General features: G+C 39.1%; 2 protein-coding genes across 4 annotated transcripts; both read left to right on the top strand.

Moving 5' to 3' along the window:
* Window positions 1-51: 51 nt before the first annotated feature.
* On the top strand, window positions 52-4705 carry LOC111800081 (pentatricopeptide repeat-containing protein At1g02060, chloroplastic-like). The gene is made up of 5 exons (XM_023683664.1): window positions 52-244; window positions 326-2379; window positions 2507-2587; window positions 3165-3443; window positions 3545-4705. Exons 1-5 carry the CDS (start codon window positions 156-158, stop codon window positions 4510-4512), a joined length of 3471 nt encoding a protein of 1156 aa, XP_023539432.1. The 5' UTR covers window positions 52-155; the 3' UTR covers window positions 4513-4705.
* Window positions 4706-5327: 622 nt separating this feature from the next.
* On the top strand, window positions 5328-9920 carry LOC111799531. Of its 3 annotated transcripts, none has more exons than XM_023682884.1 (8): window positions 5328-5578; window positions 6303-6432; window positions 6884-7163; window positions 7270-7398; window positions 7481-7530; window positions 7827-7924; window positions 8004-8291; window positions 9249-9920. In XM_023682884.1, the coding sequence occupies exons 1-8, from the start codon at window positions 5528-5530 to the stop codon at window positions 9729-9731; spliced, it is 1509 nt and encodes a 502-aa protein (XP_023538652.1). In that variant the 5' UTR covers window positions 5328-5527; the 3' UTR covers window positions 9732-9920. The 3 variants fall into 3 exon arrangements, with proteins under 3 accessions (XP_023538652.1, XP_023538653.1, XP_023538654.1); XM_023682885.1 differs by having other exon boundaries at window positions 6862-7163; XM_023682886.1 differs by having other exon boundaries at window positions 5490-5578; window positions 6307-6432; window positions 6862-7163.
* The last annotated feature ends 255 nt before the right edge of the window (window positions 9921-10175 follow it).

Genomic DNA, 10175 nt, shown 5'->3' with positions numbered 1-10175 from the left:
AAAAAAAAAAAAAAAAAAAAAAAAAAAAGGAAAAAAAAAAAAAAAAAAAAAACATGGAAATTTGCGAAGCTCATCGGCAGGTTCTTCCATAATTTGACCTCGTAGATGCTCCTTAAGCTCTACTACATGCGAGCAAGAGTATAGGCTATACTCCAATGGCCGTCATTTCCAGTTTCAAGGACGGGGCGGCGGTAGTTTTCAGAAGGCAGTCGTCAAACATGCATCGGCGTCTTCCGTCTCTCAGGTGATCTTTCGGAAAATCTCTCATTTTCATTCATCGGAGTTCTGAATTTGCATTATATTTTATACTGATTCTGCAAACCAGGTGCTATTCTTCTCGACTAACCGAGGCGGAAACCAAATCATTGAACAAAACCAAAAAGGCGAGAGACATGGCACGGATGATCAACTCTAAACCTTGGTCGAATGACCTTGAATCATCTCTGGCTTCATTCTCACCCTCCCTCTCTAAAACCACCGTTCTTCAAACTCTAGGTTTCCTCAGAGACCCATCTAAAGCCCTAAAATTCTTCAACTGGGCACAAGAAATGGGTTACGCTCACACTGAACAATCCTACTTCTCGATGTTAGAAATTTTGGGTCGCAATCGGCATCTTAATACGGCTAGGAATTTCCTGTTTTCGATCGAAAAACGCTCTCGTGGAGCAGTCAAACTCGAAGCCCGATTCTTCAATAGCTTAATGAGGAACTTTAGTCGAGCTGGACTTTTTCAAGAATCTATAAACCTTTTTACGACGATGAAATCACATGGGGTTTCCCCATCGATTGTTACATTCAATAGTCTTTTGACTATTTTGCTTAAAAGGGGCAGAACTAATATGGCGAAGAACGTGTATGATGAAATGCTTAGTACTTATGGAGTGACTCCTGATACATTTACATTCAACATTTTGATTAGAGGATTTTGTATGAATGGCATGGTTGATGAAGGTTTTAGAATTTTCAAGGACTTGTCTCGCTTTGGTTGCGAACCGGATGTTATCACATATAACACACTTGTTGATGGATTGTGCAGGGGAGGTAGGGTTACCATTGCATATAATGTGGTAAAGGCAATGGGGAAGAAAAGCGTGGATCTGAATCCCAATGTTGTTACATACACAACTTTGATTAGAGGTTACTGTGCGAAGCGAGAGATTAACAACGCCTTAGCTGTTTTCGAAGAAATGGTCAATCTAGGCTTGAAAGCAAACAACATAACCTACAATACGTTAATTAAGGGGCTTTGTGAAGCCGAGAAATTCGAGAAAGTAAAGGAGATATTGGAGGCAACAGCAGTAGATGGAACGTTTTCTCCTGACACATGCACATTCAACATTTTGATGCATTGCCATTGTGATGCAGGAAACTTGGACGAAGCCTTGAGAGTGTTCGAGAGGATGACGAAGTTAAAGATTCAACCAGATTCGGCTACATATAGTGTATTGATTAGAAGTTTGTGTGAAGGGAAGTATTATGAGAAGGCTGAGAACTTGTTAGATAAACTATTAGAGAAAAGAATCTTGTTAAGTGATGATGGTTGTAAGCCTCTTGTCGCTGCGTATAACCCCATTTTGAAGTATTTATGTGAAAATGGAAAGGCTAAGAAAGCTGAAACAGTGTTTAGGCAGCTAATGAGAAGAGGAACACAAGACCCTCCATCTTACAAGACGTTGATCATGGGGCATTGTAACGAAGGTACATTCGAATCTGGGTATGAGCTACTAGTCTTGATGTTGAGGAAAGATTTTTTACCAGATATGGAGGTATATGAATCTTTAATTAATGGGTTTTTGCACAAGGATAAGCCACTTCTTGCCCTTCAGACACTGGAAAAGATGCTGAGGAGCTCCCATCTTCCTGAATCATCTACTTTTCATTCTATACTTGAAAAACTCTTAGAACAAGGAAATGCATCTGAATCTGCTAGTCTTATACAGTTAATGTTAGACAAGAATATTAGACAAAATCTCGGTTTTTCAACCGGTTGCATAAGACTACTTTTTGAAGCCGGAATCAACGACAAAGCGTTCCAAATTGTTCGTATGCTTTATGGAAATGGCTATTCGGTTAAAATGGAAGAACTAATTCTTTTTCTTTGCCACTGCAAAAAGGTTATAGAGGCATCTAAAATGTTGCTATTTAGTTTAGAGAGTCATCAAGCTGTCGACATCGATGTTTGTAGTACGGTAATTTTTCACCTTTGTCAAATTAATAAGTTGTCTGAAGCATTTGGTCTGTACTATAAACTGGTGGAGATGGGAGTCCACCAACGGCTAAGTTGTCAAAACCAGCTGAAAGTTTCTCTTGAGACTGGGGGAAAATTCGAAGAGGCTGAGTTCGTATCAAAAAGGATGGAACCACAGCTGAAATGCAAAAGTTAGAAGCCAAGAGGGAAATGGTAAGATTCCACTGTACACTGTTTTCTCTGTATAGCTCGATTGTCTTCGGTCTTCTTGCAAATTTGCTTGGTTACTTTTGATAATGCTATTGGTTAAATCATCAGCCAATGAGGCCGAGGGGACTACGATTTTTCTCAAGCAGCTCGCTGAAGTTATATGGAGTTGGATATACCAAATGGGACTTGGTTCTTTCTCAGGAATTTGGTGTCGGTGGCATTAACACGGTAGACACGCTTTTCCTTTTCCAAGCGGATTTTCCCGATTGTTTACTTAATTTTCACTCCTATGCTGCCATTATTACTATCTAAATGATATACACACACTTCCCTTTTCAGGAGAATTGGAAGTAATTTGTTGCTGGTGTAGGCTGATTAGTTTGCGCGCGGCCTCGGATTCAAAACAAGATTATGATCCACACTGGGTGTGAAAACTTCAAGATGGCTTGGTCCAGGATCCAACCTGGAATTTTCTGTCAGGAAAGCTGTATAACCTGAGCAACCTTACTTTCTTTAACAATGGAAAAGATGGCTTAAACTATCGTAAAATTTTGCAACGTTTCGTGATAAAAAAATACGGGGAGAGAAGTTAGTAAGAAAAAACACCGAGGTTCTTGGGCATGTGTTGTGGGGGTTCTGTGTCATGCTTGTTGGGTGTGGATAGTAAGTTGGGATTTGGTTTTATGGTTTATGAAAAATGGGGAAAAGAGTGTTTTAAGTGATCACCAACTTCTCTCCAAGAAAAGTAGCTAATGGCCCATTTAAATTCTTCAAACTCTGATAGGTTTCATTCAGGTATTTACTGACAAAGGCTACAAACACATCTCATTTAAGCTCCCAAATATGTCAAAGATGAGTTGTGAAGGCCCGGCTAAGCTCGATCATGCTCGGGCAAGGCGTGTTCCAACGCCTGGGAAGGCAACAATCCTTGCAATAGGCAAAGCATTTCCTAGCCAACTCGTTCCTCAAGAATGCTTGGTTGAGGGCTACATTCGCGATACGAAATGCGTAGACGCAACTATAAAAGAAAAACTGGAGCGTTTATGTAAACAAAAACTTCGTTACCTTGAATATATTGATATATTCTTTGTTACTTTGTAGCAGCATTATGAGATTGAAGCAACTTTCTGTTTATTTTCATTTCAGGTAAAACTACCACTGTGAAGACAAGATACACTGTCATGTGTAAGGAAATCTTGGATAAGTATCCTGAGCTTGTCACTGAGGGCTCACCAACAATCAGACAGAGGTTGGAAATTGCTAACCCTGCAGTTGTTGAGATGGCCACTGAAGCTAGCAAAGCTTGTATTAAAGAATGGGGGAGGTCTGTTGAAGATATCACCCACATTGTCTATGTTTCTTCTAGCGAAATCCGCTTACCTGGTGGGGATCTTTACATTGCGAATCGCCTCGGTTTGAAGAACGATGTCGGTCGAGTGATGCTATATTTTCTAGGCTGTTACGGCGGTGTCACTGGACTCCGAGTTGCCAAAGACATAGCAGAAAACAACCCAGGAAGCCGCATTCTATTAACAACTTCTGAAACTACAATACTTGGATTTCGTCCCCCGAACAACGAACGCCCATACGACCTAGTTGGAGCTGCACTCTTCGGCGACGGAGCTGCAGGCGTGATCATCGGAGCAGACCCCGTATTGGGGCAAGAATCTCCTTTCATGGAGCTGAACTATGCGATCCAGCAATTCCTGCCAGACACCCACAATGTGATTGATGGAAGGCTCTCTGAAAAGGGTATAAATTTCATACTTGGAAGAGATCTTCCACAGAGAATAGATGAGAACATAGAAGAGTTCTGCAGAAAGCTGATGGGAAAGGGGAAGCTGGTGGAGTTTAATGAGTTGTTCTGGGCAGTTCATCCCGGTGGGCCGGCGATTCTGAATAAACTAGAGAGCACTCTGAGGCTTAAAAGTGATAAGCTTGAATGCAGCAGGAAGGCGTTGATGGACTATGGGAATGTTAGCAGCAACACTATCTTCTATGTCATTGAGAAGATGAGGGAAAAGCTGAAGAGAGAAGACGGGGAAGAATGGGGACTGGCTTTGGCGTTCGGACCTGGCATTACTTTTGAAGGCATTCTCATTCGTAGCCTCTGATTTCTCCTCTACCTCTGCCATATGCAGCAAACAAAATGTGGTTCTTTACTTACTATTATGCTTTGGATTAAAATATGGTTGGATTGTGAATCAAAATAAGTGCTAATTGTGACTCTAATCGGTAGATTCGGTTTGAAAAAATGTTGGTTCGGTATGTCATAAGTGAGTCAATTTAGAGCTTCTGTTTCAAATACGCCTACCATTATCAGACTCGAGATTCTAAAGTTACGCGTACCATTATCAGACTCGAGATTCTAAAGTTTATTAAGAACTTTACATGTGCGCACATATTGGTTTCTTTAGAGACCTATACGTGCATTTGAAACGCAAGAAAATATTTTGGGTCATTCAGATGAGCGAAACCAAACTCTATGTTTGGCCCGTTGAAGTTTTTACTCCGCTTTAGAAGCGTTCGTTCTTTTAAGTTTGCACGTTTTTCGAGAACTCTCACAAATCTCATATACTTCGGAGAAAAACTTCTATTTTTTTTCTCTCTCTATCGTGTTAATAAGTATTTTAACATATTTAAAAAAGGTAGAATATTTATTTATTATATATACAACTTTTGTTTTATAATTTATTTAGAATTACCAATCGACAACGGCACTTTATGAATATTTTCATCAATACATCGACGTAGAAATTTTTTTTTACGAGAAAAACATAATGCTAAAATTTAGAATAAAAAATTTTATTCAACAATGTTTTCCCTTGAATATTAAACGTTGTTGAACAATTAATGTTCTTATGTATAAAAACTTTAGTATTAAATTTTGAAGGTTTAATATCTAACATAGTTTTAATTGTGTATAGTATCGACCACAAAGCAATCTTTTAGAGTACCACAGGCCTCTCCAAGCCATTTACTTTCCTCCTACGTAAATCACTAGCCTCACGGCAGCCTACAATCCTCAATCTTGATCCTTCCCCACTTTCTGGTTTCCATTGCGTAATAATCCTCTTAGTTCGTCAGCCGAAATCAAGCGGTTAATTGACGAAAGCGCACTTTTCTAGGATGAGGGAAGGTGGGGATACGAGAAGAGGGGAATCGGGCAATCCATCTGTGGTTAGTTATTGATTATTTGAATTGATCTTGTTTCCTTCTTGCTGCAATTTGCGTCTTCTTTGTGGAATTTTCTTAGACGAGAAGTTAAGGATTTTTTTGTATTCGTACATATTATCAACTGCTTGAGACTGTTGAGTTTATGCGGAACATTTCGGAGGAGTTTATTGTATTTAGCAGTTGAGTGTTTGTAGATTTAGAAATGTTTAGAGTGTTCGTGTTTCTAAATTGAAGTATTTCAAGCTTCGAATTGAAGAACCAGGCAAAGGTAGGGCATGTTTCATTCACTGAAATACTAAGTTTTGTGACAATAAATGATACAAATGAAGGGCAGATAATGAAGATAACTATTAAGGGAAAGGAAATTGGGATTTCCATTGATGGATGAATCAGTTCTTGGAACCAATCTGCAGAGTGTTCATCAAAATGAACTTTAATCATATTTATGAAACATCATAAGCGGTTTAAATAATGTATAATTGCCTTTAAGAACTCGAATACAAATCCCAAAATGCAATTCTTGTTGGATTATTTGTTTTTTCCCTCGAAAATGCAATTCTTGTTGTTTTGTTCAAATGGCTGTTTTATGTATTTAAACATGATGAAACGCTCATCCTCTTGGTGAACTCCTTGACTGATGGATAGGATATGGTCCTTTGTTGTGTTACTAACTTTATGGTGATTGATGTATTATTCGCTATGACTCTGAACAATTCCTCTTTATCAGACAGAGAAGGATGGGTTGACTGAGGGCCTTATTCCTAAACTATTTAATTCTGTACCGGTTCTCAACGACGCTGCTTCATATGTGGCACAGACAACTTCATACTTTACTAGGTTTTTGTCTGATCGTTCTGGTATTTAACTCCCTCTTCTTTTGTATTTCTCAAACTTTTGCCGCCCTTGAATTTACCTGCTTGTGCACATTTCTTCTATGTTAAATGATTTCTTCGGTTTGAAACTTTTACGAACTTTTCAGTTTTTGTTTATTTGATTGTTGATTTATCGACTTTTAGAGCCTTCTACAACCTGTTTGTACATTTGTGTGTGTGTGTTTATATAAAAATTCATTCTCCATTTCCTGGTAAATCCTATTCTTTGTGTGTTTACTTCTATGGTTCTTTTCATTTTTTAGTATGAGTTACATGCCTGGTTCTAAGTGCCAATGATTTTATGTCTTACTTTTTTTAATAACCACTCGTTTTACATTTCCATCAATTCTTGCTACCTAGACTTGTCTATTCTTCTTATTGTTTTTCTTGTGTATATTACTAATTTGGTGACAGTTCTATGGTGATTTGGTCTCAGTTGATCCTAAATCAAGAGAACCCCTGAGTTCTGCTTTACACGAAGAGGAATTAGTGACGTTTCCTTCTGGAGAGCCTGTAGCTACGCCAGCCACAACCAGTGGGGATCGAAACTCGAGCGCTGCACAATCAATAGTTTCTGAATCACCCGAAGCTGCAATTGGAGCTCCTACTGTACATACCGAAGTTTCAAGGACCACGGTTGAAGATTCATCTGGCCACAGTAGTGGTCTCCAATTGTCGAATAATACTGGTGGGAAAGGCATGTCAATTTTCCAAGGGTACTGTTTCAGAATTATAAGTTTGGGCTAATTTATGTTTAGTTTGGTACATATAACTTAATTTCTTTTTTTGTTCATTTCATTTGTAATGCTCATTCTCATTCAGCCTTATCGATCGGGCTCTGAGGACAGTACGTGGATCTGCAGATGATATCGGTTGGCTTCAAAGGGCATCTGGAATGCCCCCGGTTGAAGATGGAACTGAGAGGTTTGTGGAAATTTTGGAAGACATCAGGTACTGTGAATGATAGCTGCCGCTGCTTTTCTACTAGTTATCCGGCATAGACTTAATTGTGCCTCCCTTTTCTTTCTATCAGGCATGGTATTCACAAATTACCTGATTCAGTGGTTTATTTGCTGGTTCCAGGTAATTTTAAGTTTTGGAACAAAATTTAAATTATAGAAGTGTCAAAATGGAATTGTGATTACTCGTTTTGGGGCTAACGTGGGATCTGCTCAAGGACCTACCTACCGGTTTAGGTAAATATCTAATGGGCTCCCAGATGTAGCTTTAACCCTAGATTTCTTTGTTGTAATTGAATTTTAACAAGCAGTAAGGGAACTTTTTTTTTTTTTTAATTTTTTATTTATTTTCGATGCTCTTGTTGCTTGCTCGAGAACATACTTACCTGGTTGGGCGGCTGTAATTCATGTAACTGGTAGGACTTTTCAGCAACCATGGACCACTGTATTTTGTTGATACAAAAACGAGATTCTCAAAGATGGGTCTGGCCTGTCATATTGCCAAGATTCATAGTGAGGTAGTTTTGTTTGCTTTTAAGTTCTACCTTTATGTAATTTCTCTCCCATCTTGTTAAACAATGAAAGAACTATAATCAGGCTTCAGTGGAGAAAAATGCACGAGAGATCAAAGAGTATGTTGAAGAAATATATTGGGGTGCTGGAAAACGTGTATTGATTCTTGGGCACAGCAAAGGGGGAGTAGATGCAGCAGCTGCCTTATCGTTGTATTGGTCTGATTTGAGAGAAAAAGTGGCTGGCTTGGCATTAGCTCAAAGTCCATATGGCGGTACTCCAATAGCATCTGATATCTTGCGTGAAGGACAGCTTGGTGACTATGTGAACGTACGGAAGCTTATGGAGATTTTGATCTGTAAAGTGATCAAGGTATGCATAAGCAGATTGTTTTTCGAGATTCTTCTATCAGGAACTTGCAAAAATGGACTCCCTCTTTATAGACTAAATTCTTAAACTTATTGTGAATTAAAGTTTCAGCTTACCTAACAAGTATTGATGTTTATAAAGAAGAATAAGTAAAGAAAAGAAAAGCAGAGAGCCAAACAGACCAATCAGGCTGCACGTAGACGGAATACATGAGTGAAGCTAATGTCTCTTAAATTTCCTTAGAGAGTTTGTTGTAAAGTTTGCGTGATCCCTCAAAGCTGGCTAGTCAATGTGCTTGGTTTGGTTGATTTGTACCGGTCAAGTCCACCGTTAGCAGATAGTGTCCAATTTGAGCCTTTTCTTCTGGGTTTCTCCTCAAGATTTTAAAACGCGTCTGCTAGGGGATGTTTCCACACCCTTATAAGGAATGTTTCGTTCCCTTTTCTAATCGATGTGGAATCTCACAATCCACCCCTATTGGGGAGGACCAGCGTCCTTGCAGGCACATCGTTCGATGTCTGACTTTGATACCATTTGTAATGGCCCAAGCCCACTGATATTTGATATTGTCCTTCTTGGTCTTCCCTTCAAGGTCTTAAAACGCGTCTGCTAGGGAGAGGTTTCCATACCCTTATAAAGAATGCTTCGTTCCTCCCTCTAACCAACGTGGGATCTCACAACACTCGTATATTTTATAAAGTCGAGTTGCGAAGTTGAAGTGGTTAAGTTAATTATGTTCCACAATAAGTCCGTCTGGGTGTTAGAACGGCGTGGAAGTCTTTGCTGAAATATGGAAAGAGAGAGTAGAAGCAATTATTGTTCTTTATCTTGATGGGGAGGTGAGTGGGTTAAGCTGGTCCCATCAACCACCTGGTCGTTATCTGTAGGGACATATAAAGGAAAAGGACTCAGATATGCATCATAAAAAGTTCAAATTTGATTTGTTTGCTTTGTATGTAGGGGGACATGCAAGCTCTGGAAGACTTAACGTATGAGAAGAGGAAGAAATTTCTAATGCAGCACCAGTTGCCAGAAGAACTCCCTGTGGTATCATTCCACACCGAAGCCAGCATTTCACCTGCTGTTTTGGCCACCTTGTCTCGTGTTGCTCATGCCGAACTACCAGCCCCGCTCTCTACCGCTCAAGCTGCAAAACTCCCTGTAGTGATACCCCTGGGTGCTGCAATGGCAGCCTGTGCTCAGCTGCTGCAAATCCGTTATAAGGAGAAGAGTGATGGACTAGTTACTTGCCGTGATGCCGAAGTCCCCGGATCCACAGTCGTGCATCCGAAACGTAAACTAGACCATGCCTGGATGGTTTACTCGTCTCTCAACAACGATACGTCCGAAGCAGATGCATCTCAGGTGTGTGAGGCACTTTTGACATTGCTTGTTGAAGTTGGACAAAAGAAAAGACACCAATTGACAAGTAAAGATGAATGATAGATAGCATTGGCAACGCCTCTGTTTGCTTTCATTTTTCTTCCTCTTCTCAAGTGTAATGAGCAATGGAATTTGTTCTGTATATAATTAGAGACTATTATAAACATCAAAATCGTGTATAGAAAAGATCGAAAAACAATGTAAAGCGGGCCGAATACGTTTTTAAACTATTATTTTTTTTATTGGTTACTTCTCGAGTGTCACACGATATACTAAATTATTATTGTTAGTTCAATAGTGTACTAATTTGATCATCGCTCAACTATGTGATATATATTTTCGATCGATCGAAAAATTAAAATTTTGAAATCGTTTTTCAAAATGAAAGATTAAATGGTTATGAATCGGATGAAAATTTATTAAAATTTAGTTTATTTGTCATCCATTTATTTTTTTAAACATCAACATAATGAGTAGATTTTTACACTCGAAATCGGAATTTTG

The sequence above is a fragment of the Cucurbita pepo genome, chromosome LG08 (genome assembly GCF_002806865.2).
Source record: "Cucurbita pepo subsp. pepo cultivar mu-cu-16 chromosome LG08, ASM280686v2, whole genome shotgun sequence".
Lineage (NCBI taxonomy): Eukaryota > Viridiplantae > Streptophyta > Magnoliopsida > Cucurbitales > Cucurbitaceae > Cucurbita > Cucurbita pepo.
Note: the sequence above shows the minus strand (reverse complement) of the source record. Positions and strands in the feature narration are given on the sequence as shown.

Excerpts from the sequence above, each read along its gene's own strand:
- LOC111800081 (XM_023683664.1), top strand. The coding sequence starts at position 156 with ATGGCCGTCATTTCCAGTTTCAAGGACGGGGCGGCGGTAGTTTTCAGA. Across the intron at positions 2,380-2,506 it reads ACCACAGCTGAAATGCAAAA|CCAATGAGGCCGAGGGGACT; the intron begins GTTAGAAGCCAA and ends TTAAATCATCAG. Across the intron at positions 3,444-3,544 it reads AGAAAAACTGGAGCGTTTAT|GTAAAACTACCACTGTGAAG; the intron begins GTAAACAAAAAC and ends TTTTCATTTCAG.
- LOC111799531 (XM_023682884.1), top strand. The coding sequence starts at position 5,528 with ATGAGGGAAGGTGGGGATACGAGAAGAGGGGAATCGGGCAATCCATCT. Across the intron at positions 7,399-7,480 it reads GAAATTTTGGAAGACATCAG|GCATGGTATTCACAAATTAC; the intron begins GTACTGTGAATG and ends TCTTTCTATCAG. Across the intron at positions 7,531-7,826 it reads GGTTTATTTGCTGGTTCCAG|GACTTTTCAGCAACCATGGA; the intron begins GTAATTTTAAGT and ends TGTAACTGGTAG.